The sequence below is a fragment of the Schistocerca piceifrons genome, chromosome 5, assembly GCF_021461385.2.
Source record: "Schistocerca piceifrons isolate TAMUIC-IGC-003096 chromosome 5, iqSchPice1.1, whole genome shotgun sequence".
Taxonomy (NCBI): Eukaryota; Metazoa; Arthropoda; class Insecta; order Orthoptera; family Acrididae; genus Schistocerca; species Schistocerca piceifrons.
The window spans coordinates 77296876-77322924 of NC_060142.1; the positions used below are offsets into that span (position 1 = coordinate 77296876).

At 37.4% G+C, this 26049-nt stretch overlaps 2 protein-coding genes across 2 annotated transcripts in view; one reads left to right on the forward strand and one right to left on the reverse strand.

Annotated features, from left to right (window-relative positions):
* The window catches only part of LOC124797956 (DNA methyltransferase 1-associated protein 1), an 84713-nt gene extending 66573 nt beyond the window's left edge, over positions 1-18140 (reverse strand). Inside the window, exons 1-3 of the mRNA XM_047261113.1 lie at positions 17998-18140; positions 4849-5075; positions 2014-2177 (exon numbers count right to left, since the gene is read on the reverse strand). Of these exons, the coding sequence (XP_047117069.1) occupies positions 2014-2177; positions 4849-5053 (369 nt within the window). The 5' untranslated portion in view covers positions 5054-5075; positions 17998-18140. The remainder of the gene's footprint in view (positions 1-2013; positions 2178-4848; positions 5076-17997) is intronic.
* Positions 18141-18353: 213 nt separating this feature from the next.
* LOC124797957 overlaps positions 18354-26049 on the forward strand; it is a 28808-nt gene continuing 21112 nt past the window's right edge. The window contains exon 1 of the mRNA XM_047261114.1: positions 18354-18728. Within this exon, the coding sequence (XP_047117070.1) occupies positions 18416-18728 (313 nt within the window). The 5' untranslated portion in view covers positions 18354-18415. The remainder of the gene's footprint in view (positions 18729-26049) is intronic.

The window sequence follows — 26049 nt, forward strand, 5'->3', positions numbered from 1 at the left end:
ATATGACCATCCTCTTCTGGACTATTGCTGTGTGGTGTGGGATCCCCGTCAGATGCGACTGGCGGAGAACATCAAAAAACTTCAAAGAGCAGCAGCTCATTTTGTTTTATTGCGAAGTAGGGGAGAGAGTTTCGTGAAAGTTCAATCACCAATATTCTGTTGGTACCCACCTTCATAGGGAGACACGATAATCATAATAAAATAAGAGACATCAGAGGTCACACAGAAAGATTTAAGTGCTCGTTTTTTCTATGCGCAACTCATGGTTGGAACAGTAGAGAAATAGCTTGAAGGTGGGTGAGTGAACCGTCTGCTAAGCACTTAATTGTGAATTGCAGAGTAATCAGATAGATGTAGATGGAATATTTCATAAAAGGAATTACGATCCAACAGGACAAAAATGGTTGCTTGTGCTCCCAGCCCATTTCCATCTATTCGTTCTGGAGTATTTTCATGATGCTCCAACATCAAGTCACCTGAAATTTATGAAGACCCTTGACAGAATGAGAATCAGATGTCATTAGCTAGTGGTCTACCAAATTGTCAGACATTTTGTAAGCCACCATAGAGCATGCCAAAGACGAAAACATGTGCCTGGCACCAATTCCTTCATTTTACATGATAAGAATTTGACCCCTTGGAGAGGTTTCTCAAGTCAACAAATGGGAATAAATGCATGATAGCATACACTGACTACCCCACCCACTACACTATCACCAGAGCTGTATCCACTGCTGAAGCTCCAGGAATCACCAGGTACATTGGAGAAGACATAATCTTGAAGCATGAAGCACCATGCGAATGATCTCTGATTGTAAAAAAGTGTTTCAATCGAGACTCGTGTCGAATCGGTTTTGCTATGCAATGTGGTCCACAGAATGAGAAAAGCCTACCACCTAATGACAAATGACATGACAAGACATTTTAATAGTATGCTGGCAGATATTACATCAAATTTCATCGATGTCAAACAGAAAGGTAGAGAGACAATACTGTCTGTCATGACTTTTCATATAAAACAAGGCACAACAGAGCTTTACAAGCTCCTCACCATTTTTCCTGATTTGCTGCTGCGAGGTTGAAATAACTTTGTTTCCATTTCAACCCAATTATGCTCATGATGATTATAATAAAACACTCATCACCAGAACTGAAAAAGCAAGAACAATAATAATAATAATAATAATAATTACAGTGCAGCTTTGACCTGTATTGGATCCTAACCCCTTAAGTCAAAGATGGCGATCCAACAGTGAGGCGATAAAAGTGCAGAGACACTGTCTATGTCCTCTGCATAAAGCCCCATCATAGTGCTGAGGAGCATTTCAACAGCAGGGGCTTCCCATACAAGAAACATAAATCTGTCCAACAATCATGATGCCACAATGGAAGCAACTGTATTTACTCTTTGCAGTGACCACAAGGACATAACAATTCAATGAGAATGCAAATATCCATCAGCGCTGCCATACTAAGGATGACTGGTTAGATCCAGAACCAGGAATCTGCATTTCAGTCTGAATTACCATGCTGCTGTTTGTGCGGAAGGGGAGAAATGCCACGTGCTGTGCATATCCACTTTGGTGAAGCAACCATAGTCTCTGGCTGGTGACGTGCAGGCCACCCGTACAATACTTGCCTCCAGTGAATACTTATGAGTTGATGCTTCTGATTTGTGAGACTTGCTTATTTGTGAAATTTTGTAATTTGCTAGAACATTACTTATGTGTATAAGAAGGAGCACACTATGCTTAGGCAGTTGGTTCAGCTCTGCAAGTGCTTCATATGTGTTCAGTAAACGTGCTTTCAAATTGAACTATTGGTTCTTGTTGGCGACCATGCTCTATAAACTATAATGTGATTCTGGATTCTATGTGACAATACTGTAGAAAAATGATGCTATAGTGAGTTCTTACAGGAATACTATAACACTTTATAGGGATTAGTGACAACTATTAGCAGCTTCAATATTATCACATAGTACAATGACTGAAACAAAACACAAACACTTACCTTATTAAACTTGGCAAATGGGTAATCCTTTCCTTCATCAACAGTACGACGCCAGTGATGAAACACTGCTCCGTCAGTGCGCGCAGGGTTTGTGAAAGGCATCCACTTCCATGGACGTACTTTCCGCATTCCAAGTTTAGCTTTCATTTGTTTGTAGCCCTGCCCTAAAACAGATATCAGACAGCTTTCTTTAGCAGTAGTAAGGCTACAAAAATGTTTGGATAAAATTTGATAGCATGTTGCTCAAGTGTTGTGCTAGGAAGCCAGAGGTCCAGAGTCTGAGGTCTGTGCAATCCTGGGGATTTTTGGAGAATTATGATTTCTATATCTGGCAATATTTTGTGAATGCAAAATACAAAGTGCACTTGATGCGAATTCTACATTTAACTGAAAGACAGTAATTGGTTGAGCTTGCCATGTGGTTATTGTACAACAGTACTGAAATTGTAAAGGAAGTAAAAAATGTCTCCCCGTATATGGCAAAGTTTACATCATTTACCAGTATTATTATTTGTCCTTCTATTGTATTATTAAATGAGTGTGGGAAGAACTGTTAGTTTACCTCCACATCCTGTCTGTGAATCTGGAATACACTAATTTTACTGTCATAGTCATTACGTGAGATGTATTAGCCCCCCGAACATCATGTGACCACTGGTATATGCATGTACACACGCTGGAAAGGCATATTGCCTCCAACAAGCCCTCGCATAGAGAGCACTGCGGCACTAAAGCAACATTTCAATTGACGATTACTGTTATTTTGACTGTAATATACACTAATTTTATGTGACATTTCTGCTTTAATTGTACAACGATGGATCTTTCAGAGTTTTTGAAGCAGAAATTTGACACAAAATTTGTAGTAATGAAAAAAGAGAATGGCAATGTAAATTTTGGGAAGATACAATGTAGTTTAGTGGGTGTTTTCAGTCACACTGCATCTGTTTGCTATACTTCAATAAGTACTTACACTCCAGAGGATTACGGTGTCATGTTAAGAACAGAAAGAGAGAATAAAGCACTAAAAACCTTAAGTACCCGTAACTCAAGTACGTTATTAGGGTACTGGAGCATCCTGTGAATCTCTCGTGGTCATTATAGATTTGATATTGTTATTCCACTCATCTAGGTGAAAACAGATGTTCAACAAGATGATATCTGTATTAATAAAATTGTTTTGTCATTCACATCATGAGCACTATAGAAATCTCTCCAGTTCACATGTATGAGCAGTCCCTTTACATTATTAATTTTTGGTTTATTTACTACCCACCCATAATCAGACAATAAATTTCGTATCTTGATCAGTATTATGAGTCAACAAGAAGAACAACATGCCTAGTTTTACAAGTTCATTAAATCTGTATCCAAAGGAAAACTCACATGAGAAACTTCATAATTATGAGACTTAAATGCTGGCCTATACTTACCATCAGCAGGCAAAATTCTTAGTACTGTCAACAGACACACACACAAGTACAAGACCTTTGTCTTCCATCATCCTCACTACGAGTGGGTTCCTCCCACTCTGTGGTTTAAAGCAACTTCCTTTCCTTCCTATTCTTCCCACAACCTATCCCTCTTTCCTTCTCAAGAAAAGAAATATTAGTCCCAAAAGCTAGGATATTTTCTTGTACTTTAATATGGGTCTGTTAGCAGTATTACGAACTTTGCCTGCTGCAAGTTAAGTTTATTAGATCTGTATCTGAAGATATTACCAGTGTCTTTTTAAAAATTTAGCTATCCAAGTAAGAACTCAACTGAATGACCATGTTTCTGATTCTAATAAATTTTTACTGTGAGAGTCTTCAGAAAAGCTATATCACACTCACCAGTGGCCACTGTTCCTGCCTTGTTTTTCTAATTTAAAATACTAAATAAATCAAAAGAACTTCAAGATGATTTATGAGAACATTAAAGTTTTCTAGAGATTCTCAATACACAGATAACTTTACAAAGGATTTCTTATTAAATTATTCTTCTGTCACATACGCTTCTAGATGTTGCTCTAAATAAAATTTATTGACATCAATGTGGTTGAAATTCTGCAATATAAGGAAAAGATATATTGCTACTTACTGTAAACATGACACATTAAGTTTCAGACAGGCACAACGAAAAGCTACTTACACATTAGCTTGCAGTCAAAACCTTTGTCAAAAAAAGAAACACACACACACATTCATTCATACAAGCAAGCACACCTTATGCACACATGTCGGTCACCTCTGGCAGTGACTAAGGCTTTGGCTCAAAGATAATGTGAAAGTGTCTTTTTGTTGTGTCTATCCGCAACTTAATGTGTCACTTTTACGGTAAGTAGCAACTTATCTTTTCCTTATATTGTTGATATTCCAACTTGGAGATTCCATTCCTTGAAATTCTGGTCATTCTAATGTGGCAGTTTGTTCTCTCTCTATATCTACTATTCAGAAGTAAGATGCTAACCTACCTCATGCACCATTAACATACGTATACCAGTGGTCACATGATGTTCAGGGGCCAAATACATCTCACGTAATGACCATGACAGTAAAATTACTGTGTTCCGGGTTCACATACAGGATGTGGAGGTAGACCAACAGTTCTTCCCCCATCCATCTCATTATATGACAAATAATAATACTGATAAATAATGTAAACTTCACTATACACAGGAAGACATTTTTTACTTCCTCCCCAGTTTCAATACCGTTGTACAATAACCACATTTTTTAGCTATATTTATTCCCAACGCTCTTTTTATTCCCAACATTAAGGCATTCAAAATTTTATATAATGAAGAGAGATCAAAATGACAAATATCATGTAAGGAAAAGTGTTAAGACATACCCATGTCTGTTGGGAAGACTGGAGGAGCATCCTTATTGTCAGTATAAAGTAGAGCGAATACTTCACGATGCATTCCTTCTGGCCGTTTTGAGACCTTTGGAGTGAATGGCTTTCTCTTTACCTTCTCAGGTCCCAAAATAGCCTCTTTTGTTATTTCAGGGGTTGGAGGCCTTTCAAGCTCCAATATGTCTCTGACGTCAGCCATCACTGAAAACAGTTAACTGCACCTAAAAGAAAAAAAAATATTTTAAAAAGCTTACACATGAACACACTTTATAATAAAATACAATTAATATAAATGACGTGCATTCCGCCAACCAATTTTATGTGATGCAGCATGTGGAAGTTGCTGGATTGGGACAGGGTACTCCTGTAACCAAAATATCAGGTACGTTCTGGTACGTCTGATGTTCATTAGATAGGATGAAAAAGATTTGCATTCGTGAAATAGTAAATTAGTATCATTATTGTTACAGATCTGAAGATGGTTCTGGATGAACCAAAACCGGTCATATGAATAAAAATTTTGCAATCAAGATGGATTATAAGTAACATTGTAAAATTCACTGATTGCTGCTATCCTATTAGACATTATGTCTGTTTTTGCAATTCATGTCAACTGACGGGCATTTTCACTGAATGAAAAAATCAAGGAAGGCTTTTCAGAAGAAGTTACTCTTCTACTCTCCACAGAAGTGGTTTTTAATGGTGAAAATTCCTGACACCAGTTATTGTGGGGGTTGTCAAAAATCTCTTCTCGAGCTTCTTGTGTAGGATATCTACATTGACTTTCTCTAAGATGTGAAAAAAACATTCCTCAATATTAGCTTTGCAGAAATCATAAACACTATATACAGTTGTTATTTGTGCATCATCCGCTAGTTGAAGACCAGCTCTTCTCGATATACATTTTATAGTTCCTCCCGAACCATTGTACACAGATTTACTGTGGCTAGTAGCGTCAATAGAAAAATCGTTTTTGTGCTCACGCAATTTTTTAAAGCTTTTTCGATTCTTATATTCAGCAGCACATCCATCGGCGAAACAACGCACTTTCTTCGCTTGTGAGTAATGCTCTGCCAGCCACTTAACCATTTCTTCCTGGACAGCATTTACAAATCCTCCATCACATTTCCTATCATCACTTATAAAGCAGTGGTGCACTATTACCAATTTGCTTTCTTCATTAATCACATAAACACACATGGGATGGATTGTACAGTTGCTCCTTGTCTGGTGGCAACTCTGAATTTCATTCTGAATAACAAAACTGTAGCTTTCAGCAAAGTCTATTAACCGAATTGCTTTTTCCGGGGTTAGATTTTTTCAATGACTGTGACTGAAATATATAAGTGAGTGTGGTTAAATGCCTGTAATTTTGTTACCAACAAGTCTATGTATTCACCAACAGTTGCAGACTGCTTTACCAACTCTGCTTGATGGTCTGTATTTATCCACTGACTAAACCCAATTTCATCATCAGCATCATTGTAAGCTAATTTCTGTTTAATAATTCTGACAGTCTGTCATCACTGGGACAATTATCATAGTGATTAACCATGCAGTCGTCGTTTTCAGAGTCACACACGAGAAATTATATAAGTTCTTTGTATGTTTCTTCAATGTGTTCCACATCTAAAACCAGTTTTATATTCTGGTAGATACAACACACACACACACACACACACACACACACACACACACACACACACTCTCTCTCTCTCTCTCTCTCTCTCTCTCTCTCTCTCTCTGAATGAGTGCCACCAGCACCAGCTAAAATACACAACTTCGGTCTTGGCGAATAAAATTTAAAAAGACCAATATTAATGTTTGGATTGGTTGGTTGGTTGGTTTGGGGAAGGAGACCAGACAGCGAGGTCATCCGTCTCATCGGATTAGGGAAGGAAGTCGGCCGTGCCCTTTGAAAGGAACCATCCCGGCATTTGCATGGAGTGATTTAGGCAAATCACGGAAAACCTAAATCAGGATGGCCGGACACGGGATTGAACCGTCGTCCTCCTGAATGCGAGTCCAGTGTCTAACCACTGCGCCACCTCGCTCGGTAATGTTTCGATTCTCCCATTTAAAACAAGAGTACAGTTCTCTTAAGTTGCAAAGGATTTTTTTTTTTTAATATACATTCTCCTGAATGCTAACTTTTTCTTTTGCTCCTGGTGACACTTGCGTTTATTCATCATTTTGATAGAAATTGTGACAATTTTTGCCACTTCATCAGCAATATCTTCTCCCTTTTTGGTTTAGGAATTGACAAGTTACCCATTTCTGTTTTCAGTTTCCTTGCTTGTCGAACCACATACTCACTAACACTGAATTCTGACACTATGTTTTCTTGTGTCTAAGAGGGTGGAGCTAAAGTTAAATTTGAATTTTTTCAGGTACTCTTACGCTAGCCACTTTTTCTTTCATTAACAATATCATGACATCATAATCTTTGGCTTTCTTTACAATTTCATCATCAAACTGTTCTTCTCTACAGTCAGAATCTTCAATACTGCAATGTAATGCCTGAACACTTTTTTTTCCAAAACATCCCTCACTTTTTCTAACTGCTTCTTGTCATATGAAGCTTCGCTGTGAATTGGAATGGAGTGAAGTTTTAGGGGAGAGCACCCCCAAATAATGTAAAGTGTTATTCACATCCTCAATACTTTGGCTTCTTAGTACTGATTCATGAAATGTCACCTCCGGGTCATCTGTGTCACTTTCATTTCTATGATATCACTGATGATAGTTTTCTGTTCACACATTTTATGACATGTTGTGCACAGTTTTTGGCCTGGTTTTACATATATTCTTTTAGTACTTAATGCTTTAGACAAAGACAAGCAAACTGAGCTCAAAGATTTTTCAACTGTTTGTGGTTTTTGTAAGGATCACAACAAGCTCTTTGATGACCAGTTTCAAAACGTTAAGTAACAGTATCTGTGATATCCACATCTAGTAGCATTTTATTGATCTTGTAGAAAGCTTATACTGGATCACAGCAATATCAAATCTCGTTGGTCTTCATTCAGTTCTTCTAAATTATTATTATTATTATTTTTTTTTTTTTTTTTTTGAGTTTCTACTGAGGGGCAAGTTGTCAACCGACATGTTGTTTTTAATAATTTTCTAACAGTGCATGAATTCACATTTTCCATTGCAATTCACTGAGCACTAATGTACTTAAAACATACTTTATACAAGTGGAAATATAGGTCCACACCACAAACAGATATGGCTTGTCTCACAGAAATACAATGAGCAACTGGGGCCAAGTAGACTAATTGTAGCATGCCAGCTATTCTCAACAACAAATTTTGGCAATTGTTGCATTGTTTTCATGCCTATAAAGGTTTCAAACGAGCTTTTGCCTCTCTAGGAACACCTTTTTTAATCACTGTGAGCAGATGATTGGCTGAACACATAAATAATATATTATAGTCTTTAAAACATTACTGAATTAATCAAATGAAAGGAAATAAAATTTCACCCTTGAGGTTAATTTGCCTGACTAGAACGAGTTACACTTAAATATGCTAATTTGATACCCCTGCATCTGGGGTGTGAGACAGTGAGTGGATGAACTTACTTATGACCCTTATCCACCACAGTAAAATGTATTTTGATTTCACATGTGTGTGTCAATTAGCAGAAGACCCATCCAAATTTTTATTTTACTAGAAAGTTTACAATCTGTGGGATTATTTATGACCAAAATAGGGTTCCCGGCAGGTTGAAGAAATGTTATATAAACACATGCCCACAATTTTTCTGAAATCGAAAATTGACATACATTAATATTTTTTAAAAACATTTCTTTGTAACTTTACTGCTTGAAAACTGGATATCTGTTAATTACGTGTCGTACTTAACGTCTTAAAAAAATTCCAAATCAAAAGCTTCATAAACACTTAAGTTATGGGCATTTTTGTATATAGAACCATTTTGCATTGACATTCTTTCAGAGCCCTGTTATCAGAATATCACTACATTTAGAACTCGATGTAAAATACAGTTGCAGTCTGAGACCAAAAGATTTTGCAGAAGTTCCTGTGTTATAAGTATAAGCAAATGTGCAAAGTTTTGTGAAAATCTGAGAGAGAGGGTTACAAATCCTTCAATTGTTGCGTGTTTTGATGTGGAATGACCTGCCAACCAAAGCACATTCGCAGGATGATTAATCGCAATGCCTTGCTTCAAGAGGATTTTCCTCTGGTGGCCTGTGCTCATAAAAAAGGGTCAAAACTTTTTGTGGGTAGTTGATTTATGTTTTAGATGGTTATGAAATTTCATTTCGTAGAAAAAATGATTCAAATGGAAAGATACTAATATTTCCCTCAAAGGAAGATAAATGTTTGCCGGTGTGTGTGTGTGTGTGTGTGTAGAGAGAGAAACTGGCTGCACCTAAAGTAAAGCTGAGTAATAAGTGCCATTTTTCCCACCCAATCAACAATGCAAATGAAATGAGTAATTTTCAAGTGAAAGTGTCATTCAGTTACTATAAAGTATCATTGCATTATCAGGGATTTTTTAAAAATTTCATTAGTACAATATTTGTTCAATGCATTTATCTTCTACACCATTTTGTTTCCCATTTACTCTCTCTATAATAGAATCTTTGTGAATTTATACAGGCAACAGACGAGTTGTTCATAGCGTGATGTCTCGCTATATGAATGAAACAAACTGTTGCACTAAAAAATTGTATTTCTTTGTTTATGTAGAAAATACAGTAACAGAATTTGTCCTTAACAGTGATTCTGGATATTTTTAAGCTTAAAGTGGAAAAAAATATTCACTTACTGTCATTCAATTACTCTTGAAATTGCCTAGAGTACTGTAGGAAAATTTGAAGTAAATCATTCAAGAACTTTTCAAGACTGTTGCCAACAATGTTTCCACCACTTACTAATATTTCTATGTGATTTATATTAAAAATATTCAGCCTATGTTTATTACAGTTAACCACAAAAATTTGAAGTAAATAGGTCGTGAAATTCTCAAGTTTTTTGGAAACAACTCTTTCCCTTTCTATACTACATATATCAAAAATTGTATAGCCTGGACCTGCCTGGATGTTTATTAGAGGATCATGTAAAAATCTGAAGTAAATCAGCCACAGAGTTCTCAAGGTTTTTGGTAATAATGTTAAACAACATTTTGTCTTTATATAGTAGTATGGATATAGACATGGAAATGCCAAGCAGCAAAAATACTTCCACGCTATTAAAATCAATCATTTATTTATTTACATGTCAAGTTCCATAGGACCAAATTGAGGAGCAAAACCAAGATCATGGAACATGTCACCACATGAAATTACAACATAAAAGTAATAACAGATAAAAATTAAATGTTTATGAACCCAAAAAAAGTCAGTCCATAAATTCAAGTATACACAATCAACAATGCAACAAGAATCAGCTTAATTTTTCAAGTAACTCCTTGACAGAATAGGAGTACCCATGAGGAAACTCTTCGGTTCTGCTTTGAAAGTGCAAGGATTATTGCTAAGATTTTTGAATTCTAGTAGTAGGTTATTGAAAATGGATGCAGCGGTAAATTGTACACCTTTCTGCACAAGAGTTAAGGAAATCCAATCAAAATGCAGGTTTGATTTCTCCAAGTATTATCCGAGTGAAAGCTGCTTATTCTTGGGAATAAGCTAATACTGTTAACAAGAAATGACAGTAAGGAATATAAACATTAAAGGCCAATGTCAAAATACCCAGACTCACGAAAAGGAGTCAACAAGAGATTCGTGAACTTACACCACTTACTGCCCAAACTGCCGTTTCTGAGCCAAAAATATCCTTTTAGAATGGGAAGAGTTACCCCAAAATATAATACCCTACAACATAAGCGAATGAAAATAAGCAAAGAAGACTAATTTCCATATCACTTCAGGTACCATTCAAATAGTAAAAATGGCAGCATTAAGTCTTTTAACAAGATCCTGAATGTGGGTTTTCTACGACAGTTTACCATCTATCTCAACACCTAGAAATTTGAACCGTTCAGTTTCACTAATCATATGCCCACTCTGTGAAAGTAAAACGTCTGGTTTTGTTGAATTGTGTGTTAGAAATTGTAAAAACTGAGGCTTACTGTGATTTAGCGTTAGTTTATTTCCTGCAAGCCATGAACTTACTTCATGAACTCCACTATTTGAAATCATGCCAATGTTGCACACAACATCCTTTACTACCAAGCTAGTGTCATCAGCAAACAGAAATATTTTAGTCACCCATAATACAAGAGGGCATATCATTTATATAAATAAGGAACAGGAGTGGTCCCAACACTGATCCCTGGGGCACCCCCCACTTGACCGTATCCCACTCAGACCCCATATCACAGCCATTCTCAACACAGTGAATAATGATTAGATTAGATTTACTTTCATTCCAATTGTTCCATAGTGAGGAGGTCCTCCAGGATGTAGAACATGTCAGAAAAACAATAACACATGACAAATATTTACAACTGAAACAAATAAACGAATGTACCTTCCACAGGTCCCAAGTGGAATGATCATCATTTTTTTTAATGAACGCTATATCAAAGAATCATTTTACAGACACTAATGCACTAAATTTAAAATAAAAAAAGTTTTTTTTATTTATAAGGTAATAAACATGTAATAGAACTACTACAATACTTATTTACATTGAACACATTATTGCACTGAAATTGTGCAGAAGTTATATTACACTTATATATACACACACACACAAATCAGTTGGTTCTACTGAGAAATTCCAAAATGTGTGTTCCTGAATAATGCACACCTTTTTGTACAAGAGTAAGTCACTTTAAATCCTTGTGAAGATTATTCTTATTTCTAATACTGATTCCATGAATTGAGCTGTTGGTTTTAAAAAGTGATATATTTTTAATGACAAATTTCATTGAGGAATAAATATATTGGGAAGCAGTAGGTAGTATCCTTAGCTCCCTAAACAGGCTTCTCCAGGATGTTCTTGAGTTCACACCACATATAACTCGTACTGCACATTTTTGTGCCTGGAAAACTTTAGCCCTGCTTGATGAATTACCAAAAAATATTATCCCATATGACATTATGGAGTCAAAGTAAGCATAGTATGCCAGCATTTTCATTTTTATATCTCCAACGTCTGACGCAATTTGCATTGCAAATAGAGATTTGTTAAGACGCTTCAGCAGTTCTGTGGTGTGCTCCTCCCAGTTGAATTTATTATCAAGCTGTAATCCCAAGAATTTAACACTGTCCACTTCTTCTATCTGCTTGTCGTCGTATGTTAGGCATATACTCGTGGCACACACGTTACAAGTTCTGAACTGCATGTAGTGTGTTTTTTCAAAGTTTAGTGACAATGAATTGGCTAGGAACCAGTGGTTAATGTCCACAAATATTTTATTAGCCGATTTTTCTAAGACTACACTTTATTTGCTATTTTTTGCAATGTTTGTATCATCAGCAAACAAAACGAACTTGGCATCTGGTAATGTTACTGATGAAAGGTCATTGGTATACACAACAAAGAGTAAGGGCGCTAAAATGGAATCTTGTGGGACCCCACATGTAATTAGATCCCAGTTGGATGATGCCTGATAGCTTAATGCATGTCTCTTTCCTAATAACACCCTTTGTTTCCTGCCAGAGATAAGATTTGGACCATTTTGCAGCATTTCCTGTTACACCACAATATTCTAATTTACTTAAAAGGATATTGTGATTTACACAGTCAAATGCCTTTGACAGATCACAAAATATACCAGTTGCCTGCAATTTTTTGTCTAGTGAATTCAGCACATTTTCACTGTAAGTGTAGATAGCCTTCTCAATATCAGAACCCTTTAGAAATTCAAACTGCGACTTTGACAGTATGTTATTTGAGATAAGATGGTTGTAAAGCCGATTGTACATTACTTTTTCTAAAATTTTTGAGAATGCTGACAAAAGTGAAATTGGATGGAAATTTGATGCTATTTCTTTACCTCCCTTCTTAAACAGTGGCTTAACTTCAACATATTTCAACCATTCAGGAAATATTCCACTGATAAATGACTGGCTACACAGCTTAATTCAGAATCACATTTTTAATTAACATTGTTGATATTTCATCATACCCACTAGATGTTTTTGATTTTAAAGATTTTATAATGGACGTTATTTCTGCTGGGGTAATGAGAGTCAAATTCATATTATGGAAGTTACTTGAAATGTCTGGTCTGAGGTATTCCATAGCAGCATCTACAGAACCTGACAACCCCATCTTTTCAGAAACAGTTATAAAATGTTTGTTAAAATGTTCTGCAACACTATACACATCTATCACCAATGTTATCACTTACTCTTAATGCTATTTGTCCCTCTTCATGTCTGGGTCTACCTGTCTCCTCCTTCACTATTTCTCATATCGTCTTTATTTTGTTATCTGATATGACTATCTTTTCTTTGTAATATATTTGCTTTGATGTCCGTATTACACTCTTTAATATTTAGCAGTATTTCTTGTAATGTGCTATAGCATCAACATCAGAACTGTTTCGGATTGACAGATACAGTTTTCTTTTTGTTTTATAAAATACCCCTACTCATTGAGTAATCTATGGCTTCTTTGTAGACTTTGCTCTAACCTTGGTTAGTTTTGGGGGAAAACAGTGTTCAAATAAGGTAAGCACTTTATTAGAAAAAGTGTTATATTTTTCATTCATGCCATGAGCACTGTGAACGTCAGTCCAGTGAATGTCTCTGACGAGTGTCCTAAAATAATCAATTTTTGGTTTATTCATTACCCTTTTGAGCTAAGATTTAACAGATTTTATACCCTGTTTAGTATTAACATTTAACAGAAGGAACTGCATTTCTTGGTCTGAGAGGCCATTGACTATTGGTTTTGTCATATAGTTTTGTTCATTGGACTTTTCTATAAAGATATTATCAATGGCTGTTTGTGAACAATTGGCTACCCTAGTGGGGAACTTTACAGTGGGAATTAAGTTGAATGATAGTGTTACTAACTCAAATAAGTTCTTATTGGGAGAGTCTTTAAGGAAATCTACATTGAAATCACCAGCAACCACTATTTCTTTGTTTTTGGTTGTTAAATGGGCATGTACAGCTTGAAGGTGGTTTATGAACAGATTAAAGTTACCTGCAGGTGCTCGATATACACTTAATATTATGATGGATTTTTTATGAAATTCTGCTTCTGTTGCACATGCTTCCATGTGCTGTTCTAGGTAAAATTTAAGAATGTCTATGTTCTTAAATTTATGACAGATCCTGATGAACGTGGCAACTCCACCTTCCTCCATTTCTCCTCTACAAAAGTGAGATGCTAACCTAAACCCTGTAACACTTAAAAGTTCTATACCAGTGGTCACATGATGTTCAGAGAGGCAGATTATGTCAGCTGGGTTTGAGGACTCTAATTCATCTATGTAGATAATTAAGTCATTAATTTTATTTCTCAATCCTCGAATATTTTGATGCAATAAGGATAGCTGAGATTTCACATTGACTGAGTTAAAATTGGGTAAAGTTAAAATATCTGCTGACTGTTGAAAATTCTTAACCAATAGCTGTTTATGCTGATGTAATAAGATAGAATTATGTTTTTTGGTTTCTTTCTCAAACTGAAGGTTTGTCTCAGTCCTAACCTCTCTTAAAATTTGGTTTCTTTCTGTGCTCCCTACCCTTAAAAACGATCTTTTCTGAACCCTATAACCACTGGTATTTTATCGCCCATGGCAGTGCCTCCCCCCTTTAACTTTCCTGCTATTTTCCCAGCCAGTTTACCCTTCCCTATCCTGATAAGGTGAAGGCCATGCCTAGTATAATCCCACCTACTGAGAGAATCAACAGGAACCACACCAATATGTGACCCTGCATCTGACATAAGCAGCCATTCCAACTCGAAATTAACTCTCTTGACAGAAGAGTTCAAACGAGGCCAGTCATGGCGCTCAAGTACAGATACAAACTCAACACTAGTATGCTTTGATGCTGATGCAATCTTTGCCTGGTCACACTCTATACTGTACCCAGGATCTCAGTCAATACTATTAGGTCTACCTGCCCCATCCACTATTACCAGGTGTCTTCCTTAGTGAAATCTTTGCAAAGTGATCCTAAATCCTCTGTCACCTGCTCCAGACCAGCACTAGGTTTAAAAAAATTGGTGACCTAGTATTCTGATCCTAGTTCATCCTGAAAAACTTAACAACAACACTTTCTTTCTCTTTACTGATTTCCCTACATTCTTACTTTTCAATTTGCTGTTGAAAGTTTGTTGTGCCCTGTCTACACCTGCAACTGCTTGAGGCTCACCAGTTTCTAACTGAAGCAGCAGGTCAAATCCATTTTCCACATTCACCACAAAGCTGTCAGACAAAGCTCTAGGCCTGTTCCTCCTGTTGCCTGTTGCCACTTCACACCTCTCTTTACCCTTCTCCCTCCTTAACCTGTCAAGATCTCCCCGGGCCTTATCTAACTCAGCCTGAAGGGCGGCAATTTTCCCCTCCTGTTCTAGTATCTTCCTATCTCTACCACATATTCTACAAAACCACTGATGAGTCTCATTTACTTCCCCTGTTTCCATACCACTACAATCACCCACATGGAAAAAACTACAGCACCCGTCACACCAAAGCCCCAACCTAACAATTCTACAGCAAGTCAAGCACTTTACACACACATGATAAATGTAATACTTTATTAAGAATAAGTCAGTTAAATTATAGATAAACATGAAAATATAGGTCCACAAATTTGACTGTGCGTAAACAAAAACAACAACTTAATCTTTACACTACTTTCCGGAAATGTGAGTTAAATAAGGAAGAGGTACGCTACTGTTAAATTGCTGGAGGGGGGGAAAAAATTCTATTGATTTGCTGCAGCAAAAAGTAAACAGAAATTACGACTGTACGGTCTTTTCACGTTTTCTGCTATATTACATAAAGAAAAATGAAACCTTTAATGGTACACTTAAAAGGCACACTAATACACCTATATACCATGTAATCAGTACTAAACTATATGTTTTTATAACCTAAATGACTTATCTTTACGAGAACATCAAAATTGTGCTAGTCGCCTGGCTGCAGGGCTCCTCATGACCTTTTGCTGTCTTTTGCTATCATAAGAGGTGAACCAATTGTGAGCTACTCCCCATATTCCGCAAAGGTCCAACTTCTGGAGCAATATTTTGTGATCAACAAAATCAAATGCCTTAGTTAAATCAAAAAATATGTCTAGTGTTCGAAACCTTTTGTTTAACTCACCCAGTACTTCAAAGAGGAAAGAGAATACAGCATTTTCAATTATCCTTACATACACAGCCTTTTCAATAACTTTAGCAAACACTGATGGCATAGAAATACATCAAAAATGTCTACATTATCCCTTTCTCCCTTTTCATAAAGTGACTTTTACTACTGAGTACTTTAATCGTTCAAGAAACTGACCATTCCTAAAGGAAAAATTACAAATATGATTAAATACAGAGCTAACATGTGCAGCACAGTACATTAATATTCTGCTAGGCACTCCATCATATCCGGGAGAGTCCTTAGACTTCAGTGATTTAATTATTGTCTCAATCTCCCCCTTGTCTGTATCACAAAGGAGTATTTCAGGGAAATACGGAAGCGTCCGATCCCACCCGTCTGCTTTGACCCATGACGTCACAAATATGGCGGAAACAAAAATAAACACACACACTTTCCACAAGAAGCCTAATGACACTAACGGGACAAGCGCGGGAAATGGGGTGTTTTGGGTGGGGGGCAAACTAAATATAAACAAATTTAGACGCCTTGCGTAGCTACAGTGTGTAAGTGAAGACAGCCATGCATGAATACCCACCCACCTCCCCAGGAGTCGTAACCCCTGCAACCATAGAAGATAAAGATGCTTCAGTAGCTGATTAGTGTTTTTTGTCTTAAAAAAAAAAAAAAAAAAAAAAAAAAAAAAAAAAAAAAAAAAAAAAAAAAAAAAAAAAATCTCACGAGATAGAACGAACAGATCAGAAAGATAAATATAATAAACTAAAACAGAAATTCGAGGAAACAGATAATTAAAATAAGTAATAAGTGTTTTTAAATTAAAAAAAAAAAAAAATCTCACGAGATAGAACGAACAGATCAGAAAAGTAAATAAAATAAGATAAAACAGAACTGGAGACAGCCACACTCAAACCAAACTCTGCGCCGTCATGACGTCACACACGACAACACCGACAAAGCCGACGCGTGGGATCGGACGCTTCTGTCGACCCTATTTCAGACAGCAATCTCGGAAAGGCATATGCCAACAGAGTTATACGATTCCCTGTAGAAACTTAATTTTTATTATTTGCATGCACCTTCAAAAGTGTGAAACATATCTGTTTGTAGCTTAAGTTACCTGAATCATTCTGAGTTATCAAGCCTATACTTCTGACATGATCTATTTTCTCGTTTATTGATATAATTTTTGCTAAACTCTCCTTATTCTTTAAAATGACATTTTAACAATGCTGAATCACATATCTTGAACCCCACTGATTTATTTCATGATCTGGGTCTGTGTGAAATATAAAACAGGGCAAGAGACCCACAGTTAATAAATGACTCCTTTCTTATTGGCATGCCGAACATAATGCTTTATACCTTGTCACACAGGAAAACATTTTGAACCAATAGTAAATGTGACCTTATGAGCAGGAAGAAAACGTCCTTTTCAGAAAAAGACTGATATTCTAGATGGTCTGGTAGAGTGATAAGATTGCTCTTTGTGACCTCAGTAATCCTCAAATAGACTTTTTATATCTCGTACAATGAATTTTACCATTCGCACATATCACTGTACCGTTAAAAAGAGGACAAAAGAAAGGGAACCCCAATTCTGACAGGAACTCGTGAACTGAAGTGTGGTTTTAGAGTGGACAGTGGGTAACCATGGGTGAATTCGATTAACTACATCAAAGAATTGTGAATTATTAGCAAATTAATTAAAGAGAAATATGAAACAACGTCGCTGTGATAGGGTCTAGACCGGCTAATTTCGAAACATTCAACACAAGAAAAATTTAAAATGACGAAAATTTGCGTAATTTCTTAAATTTAAGATGTGAACAGCAAGTGGTCGTTATCTGCAGTAAAAAACATTACCTTATTTCAAATCAAAATATCTGATTTGTGACTGGATAATAATTTCCACTGTACAATTCCTCTGACAACCACATAAACCATACACAAACGTAAACAGTACACAAATACCAACGTTTGAATAACATACACCTTGACTCGTTCAACTGTTATCGCCAACTTACTCGGCACGTTATGCACATGTAGTTTAACAGTAACATCTTTAGCATGACTATAACGTCAGAAGAGCTACAGTTCCAAGCGAACCTAGCACTTTATGAAGTTTAGAGATGGACAAATTCTAATAAATTATTCCTTCGTACTAATAAGTAGCGATCTCATTTAGTGTTGTAACGTTTACGGTGTGTTTGCGTACTACTACGATCTTTGATTTACTGTGGTGCGTTGAATTGTTTGTTTATGTTTTTAGTGTTGTTATGAGATGATGCTGAGCCGACTTGTTTCTCGAACTAGACGTTTATTTGCACTTGAACCTGTAGTTAACTTCGCACCTTCATCATATAAAATCTGCAGATATTTCTGTGAACACCGGAATAATTCTGTTGAAGACTCAAAGAAACAAAATGAAGAGACTCAGATTTCGGGGGCTTTTGCGGGCAAATACCGCATATTTAGGGATGAGGATTCGCCTATAATTCTAGATGTTCAAGAAGAGAGACTTATTAGTGATGGCGTTGCCCAAGATATTGAAACACACGAAGACTTCGACGAATTCTATGGATTATCTCTTGCTCGTAGGTGATTTATTTTTTTTAAGTTATTGTTGAGAGGCACTTACAAAATAACTAAAAAAATTAGAACATCGTTTAAGAACCATACATGAAGGAAAACTACACTATGTATATGAATTGACCAACTTATGGCATATACGGCGAATACTGTACATCAGGAGAACTACATTTTGTATCTTTACGTAGACGCATTTTCAGTTATCTCTTACGATGTTATATGACGATATTATATCACTTCATTTCATAAAACAATATTTTTGGCTACCCTTTCAATGCCCGCCCATGCCACTCATTTTAAACTGTCCAGAATGTTATATTTCTGCCCTCATTCTGGCGCAGTCTCTTGATTTTTTTTGTTTGAGTTTAGAGTTTCTGACTTCGAAGTTATGTTCTGATGCCGTAAGAAAAGCCTAGATTATCCATTGACTGACGACTTTTGATCTCTGATGGGCTTTTGATTTTGTAGGATGTCGGTTAGTGACAGATATGTACATATTTGCTAGTATTTCATTCGTTACCAAAGTAAAAAATTGGCAAATTTATAACCGTAGAGTAGCAATGTACCTGGTAGGTCAAATAGAAAACCAGTTTTGTATTTTCATTTATTAGTAGTACGCCTGTCAACTCTTACCTTGCTGCACCATTCTACTGTATCTAGTACAATGTCTCATAATGGCAAATTTTCTCTCATAGTTATTTGGATTTAGGTCTTATTTGATTTGTGTAAATCACTTCCCTCCACATCCATGTGCAATCCAAGTCATAACCCCCCATCTCACCCCACCCTTTGCTTCTCTCCTACTCAAGCTTGTGGACAGTCATCAGTTGGAGGTTAAACTAGAATCTAATCTCCCTCTTTTTTTGTATTTGTAAGGAAGGTGATTGAAATTCCTGTCCAGTCATCCAGATGCAAGTTTTTGTTTTATCCTTTGGCTAAATCTCAAAGTGACTATCTGGGTAGTTATTTAGAATGACCTTGCCTGATTTCATTTCCCATTTTTCCCCAATATAAATTAAGCTCTGGCTGTGGTGACCTCATTTTGTCAATGTAATGTTAAAAATACATCCATGTGCATGTCAGAGGGGCTTCCCATTGTACCACATGTTAAAGTTTCTTCTTGTTCCATTCAGATATGGTGTGCTGGAACAATGAATAGTTAAATAACTCTGTGCCGAACTGTATGTACCACATTCCTCGGCTTCATCAACTCACAACTGCTCTGTCACCTTCCAACCTAGAACAAAAAGACCTCAGTCTGTGCTACATATAAGTCTAACAACACAGCTGCTGCCAACAGCTGGAAACCAGGTAGCTGATTGTGTGTGGGGTCCACACAAGGATCTTTGTTTTTGGATTAGGCACATCTCCATCCAATCCAGATAGTGATAGCTGTAGAAGACCTGGAAGAATTAGTGTAAATCCAAAGAAATGCACCCCTCCCCTCCCCCCCCCCCCCCCCCCACCGCCACCACCTAGATGAGAGTATTAAAATCCTAGGGGTTCACTGATGAAGCATTCACTGTGGAGTTCCAGAGATTCAAGCGACCCTAAAAAGCCTACATAATACTAGATACAGAAAGCTGGTTAAAACCCACAGCTCGCAGCAGTGAGAGTTTTGGGGTAGATTTAACTATTATATAGAAAGGATAGGCTAATGCAAAGGAAGATTAGAGTTTAATGCCTTGTCATCCTGCAGTCATTAGAGACAGAACACAAGCACAGATCACGAAAGGATGAGGAAGAAAACCAGCCATGCCCTTTTCAAAGGAATCATCTTGGCAATTGCCTGGAGCAGTTTGGGGAAACCATGGAAAACCAGAATCAGGATGGCTAGACGGGGTTTGAATTGTCATCCCCGTAGTGGAGTCCATTGTGCCGACCATTGCGTCACTTCGCTTGGTAGGCCAATAGGAAATGAAGGTGGTGTATTTGTCATAGTAGACAAGAAACTCAAGTGTACTGAGATAGGAATTGAAGCTGCAGCTTAGATTGTTTGGGTAAGGCTCAGTATCAGGAGTGAGCATAAAATTGTAATTGGATCTTTCTGGTGACCACCAGACTTGCCTCAAAAAACTATCGAGGAAACCTCAGGGATGATTACAATTTTGTTAGTTGTGGACTTGATGAGGCATCCTGTGAAACATTATGTAATGCCTTCTCTGAACACTACTTAGAACAATCTCATGCTCGAAATATATTAGATCTAATGACAAAAACTAGACCTCAGCTCTATAAAGATTTATTTATTTATTTATTTTTTATTCATCGAAGGATCGTCTTACAATGATATGGGCTTTGTTAAGGTAATAGAGTGCAAATCAGTAGGCCAAAATATACAGCACACAGCACAGTAACATGCGTTATGAGGATAGGACAGGTAGTGTGTGAGGATAGGACAGGTGGTCAGTCATGGCCTTCATTAGGTAACCATCACAGTATTTGCATTACTGATCCAGGTAAACCAATGGTCTTGAGAAACAGTTGAAATTGTCAAAACAGAACATAGGTCCAGGGTCTGATGGTCATGTCCCTATCAGATTCTATTCGTAATTTGCAGCCAAGTCAACCCTTCCTTTAACTATAATCAACCATAGATCCCTTGAACAAAAATCTGTAATAGTTGGAAGAAAGCATAGGTCACACCCATCTACCAGAAGGATAGCAGAAATGTTCCACAAAACTGCCACCCAATACCCTTGACATCTATTTGTTGTAGAAAATATTCTGAACTCAAACAGAGTGACCTCATATGTGAAGTTGTGTGGATTCCAAAAACTACGATCAAGTGAAACCTATGTGTCATGGCATATTGAAAGATATGAAGCAAGACATCCAGGTAGATGCAGTATTTCTTGGCTTCCAAAATTTAAGTGACTTAGTACCACATCTATGCTTATTATTGAAAGTACAATCGTATGGGGTATCAAGTGAAATTTGTGACTTGATTGGGGATTTTCTGGTAGGGATAACATAGCAAGTTATATGAGGCTAGTAAAATGAGACATACTGCTTGTTGTGCACTTCACAGTGGTTTGGAAGGTATAAATGTTGAAGTAGAGTTAAAAAAGCAGAACAGATCAACAGTACTGAGATCTTCAGTAAACTCGTCATCTGCTCTAGACCTATATAGGTCTAGTGAACAACCAGTGCAAGCTGCCATCCACAATAACTGAACACAAACAACATTAAAACTAGAACATACAACCAAAAACATTGTGATTGCCAAGTACTTAACATGATGTTACACTTGACAGGATACATTGACGGTTGAGTAGACTCAGTCAGATATCCCTGTTACCATTCATGCCATTCTTCTGTGTGTACATTCAATATCTTCTGCTACACATAATCTGAGGCATACTTCATAAATATATGGAGATGGTATATGTTCTTTCGGACATGTCCAACAGAATGCAGCTCTCGAAGAATGAAATTACAGTGAAATCTAGACCATGATCTGCTTACAGGCATTGATAAATATCAACGGGGACAGTTGAAAATGTGTGCCCCCAACCGGGACTCGAACCCGGGATCTCCTGCTTACATGGCAGATGCTCTATCTGACTGAGCCACCGAGGACACGGAAGATAGTGGGACTCCAGGGACTTATCTTTGGTATGCTCCTTGTGAGAGCCACACTTCCAACTTGCAGTCCACACACTACATTTGTAGTGCCCCTACCCACTATACTCATTACTCGCAGAAGTCAATCTACCGACTCCCGTAAGAGTTTGAGCAAATGTGAGTGCATCTGCACTGAAGAAGATCATTGGCCAGTAAACCTTATTTATATATGAATATGTTATCTTTTCTTTCATACGTGTCCGAAAGAATGCAGCTCTAGAAGAATGAAATTACAATGAAATCCAAACCATTAGCTGCTTACAAACATTGATAAATATCAACAGGGACACTTGAAAATGTGTGTCCTGACCAGGACTCGAACCCGGGATCTCCTGCTTACATGGTAGAGGCTCTATCTGATTGAGCCACTGAGGATACAGAGGATAGTGCGACCGCATGGACTTATCTGTGGTATACTCCCCGTGAGACCCACATTTCCAATTTACTGTCTACACACTACATTTGTAGTGCCCTGCCCACTATACTCATTACTTGCGGAAGTCAGTCTACTGATTCCCGTAAGAGTTTGAGCAAATGTAAGTGCATCTGCACTGTAGAAGATCATTGGCCAGTAAGCCTTATTTATGTATGAAGATGGTATCTGTTTGGATATGTCCAAAAGAACAAATACCATCTTCATATATAAATAAAGCTTACCAGCCAAAGATCTTCTTCAGTGCGGGTGCACTCACATTTGCTCAAACTCTTACAAGAATTGGTAGATTGACTTCCGCAAGTAATGAGTATAGTGGGCAGGGGCACTACAAATGTAGTGTGTGGACAGTAAGTTGGAAATGTGGGTCTCATGGGGAGCGTACCAGAGATAAGTCCATGCAGTCGCACTATCCTCTGTATCCTCAGTGGCTCAATCAGATAGAGCATCTGCCATGTAAGCAGGAGATCCCCAGTTCAAGTCCCAGTCGGGACACACATTTTCAACTTCCCCATTCATATTTATCAATGCCTGTAAGCAGCTAATCGTCTGGATTTCATTGTAATTTCATACTTCATAAATATTGTAGAATGGGTTGCACTAGTGCACAAGTGCTTTGCAAGCAGTGTCATTCATGGACTGATTGTATTTTACCAGAATCCTGCCGATATTGTATTTTACCAGAATCCTGCCGATGAGCCGAAGTCTGTCACCTACTTCACCTACGACTGACTGTATGTGATCATTCTATTTCACATCCCCACAAATTGTGTGATGTGACTTATTCCACTTGTGAATCATGGCCATCATAGTCATACAATACTGTCTTTTTTTGTGAAGTGCACAATTTTACATATCTGAACAACAAAAGCAAACTTCCAATGTCAGCACGACTTTGAAATCTTGCCGAGATCAGACAGTATTTCTGTAGATATTTTCAGGAAGTACTTAATTACAGATAGCTGCATTGTCTGCGAGAAGACTAAGGCTACTATTAATATTGGCTGCTGGACCTATAATATAAGCTACACCGTGAACAGAAAGAGTACCCATACACTTTTCTGAAACAATCTTGAAGTTACTTCGTTCCAACTGAGATAATATGCTTCATCTCCCTACCAAGAAATCATCACAAATTTTGTTTGGTAGTCCATAAGATCATATTTACAGTATACTTCCATATGATCATAGTTTTGTTAAAAAGCATTGATGAGATACTGAGTCAAATGCTTATCAGTAGTCAAAACTGCTGCATCTATCTGATTGCTTTGACCCATGGCACTCAGGATGTCATCTGAGAAAAACATAAGTTGTGTTTTGAATAAATGATATTTTCGAAGTCCATACTGGATAGCATGAAGGACATTTTCCTGCTTGAGATACCTCATTATGTTTGGGCTCAGAACATGTTCTAAGATTCTATGACTGTTGGATGTCAATAATTTTTTTGCTCCTGTACTGGGGTGCTATGGTACTGTGACATAGGGCTTTTCATGTATCTCAGAACTACAGACATTTACCTGCAAACAACAAATAATTATGTAATATTAGTCTTTCAAAGTATAATTGAAACTTAATGACTTACCATGTACACAATTGATTTGTGTGTGTGTTTTAAAATTAATGAAAAGGTCTTATTAAAGTTGTTGAACTTAGCTGCTTGAGAAATTCATAACATGTTTCTTACATTTTCTAAGAAAATTGTACTCTCTCCACTAATTCCTGTTCATGTGCTACAGTTGCGTGTGCTTATTATGCCATTTATTTTGTTGCACCTAATATAGTCAAGACCTGCCCAATAATTCTTTCAGAAACGTTATTCATGGTGCTGTCAATCTAAAATCATTAGTTACAACACTGGCTTCATTTGCAAGAAGCATTGACCCTGCTTGTTGCGATGCTATAGTATCAAAATTGTGCCCTGCAGAATTCATTCTCTCTCTCTCTCTCTCTCTCCCTCTCTCTCCCTCCCTCTCTCTCCCTCTCTCTCCCTCTCTCCTCCCCCCCCCCCCCTCCCCCCAGCCTGTGAACCAGAGATTTCCATACTGTGTTAACAGCACAGGTACATGTCCAATCTGGGGTCAGGAATTCCCAAAGTTTAATGAAGAAGGAAACAAAAATGTTACTAATAATACACATATTGTATGCTGAATCCGGAAGGTTTTTAAGGCAACCAGCTATAGCACTTTTTTTTTTTTTTTGTATCTGTACTCCAGAAACCAAATGAAAAGACCAATGCTTCAAATAAGAGCAGGAACAAAGAATGCTGGAATATCACCTACAGATGCAAATCCACAAATAAGAACTTGATAGTTGATTCACACCCGATTCTGGCAACCAAAGAAGTCCATTAATCAGTAATGTCCAAAAAAGGTATGAATTTAGATAATATTTTCGCAGCTAAATGTTGGGTCTCTCTTGCAAAAGAAAGAGTATGCTGCACCCAAAAATGAAGAAATATGCAGGCACAAGAAGTGGTAGTCTGGCCAGAGATGGGAGAGGGAGGGTATTGGATGGGAGGTTCGAAATGAAAGAGAGAGAGAAACTGAATTTTTATTATATTTTGAAATTATAGGTCACATAAGGGCTTGTCCAGGCTGAACAGTGAGGTGTCTGCCTGTTGGGTGAAGGTAAAATACAGGAATAGGAAGGACAGAGAAGATTGTTCATGTCAAGTTTCACTGGTGGCCAGTCATGGAGTGCAGAGACAGATGTGTTCAGTGGGAAACCATTTGCTCAGTCTGAAAGCTGGATCACAAGAGAGCGTCTTTGTGGTCTGCTGCTCCCCAGGATGAGGTCAGCAACCACAATGTGACTCCTTTGTCACATGTCCCTGTTGGTCATCTGGATGGCATGTGGCACCAGTTTATTCAGCAGAATACTGGGAAGTGTGTCCTGTCAGCAACCCTTGCTGCTTGTGTCCTGAAAGACAGGGTGGCTTGGCAATATGCCACTGTTGGAACTGTTGTGGACTGGCAAGACAGCCAATCCACAGTGACAGGTAGCCGAAAGGCACGCGTGTAGCTCACGCAGGCTGGCGTGAGGTCTGGAACAAGTCAAGGTCTTATAGTAGCAAAAATAGTACATGATTTCTGGAATACTTAACTTTAATCCATAATTGGTGAACATCGGTCTGACGGTACATGCATCACAAGATAAATAGCAGTTGATAATGGCGCCTTGCTAGGTCGTAGCAAATGACGTAGCTGAAGGCTGTGCTAACTATAGTCTCAGCAAATGAAAGCGTAATTTGTCAGTGAACCATC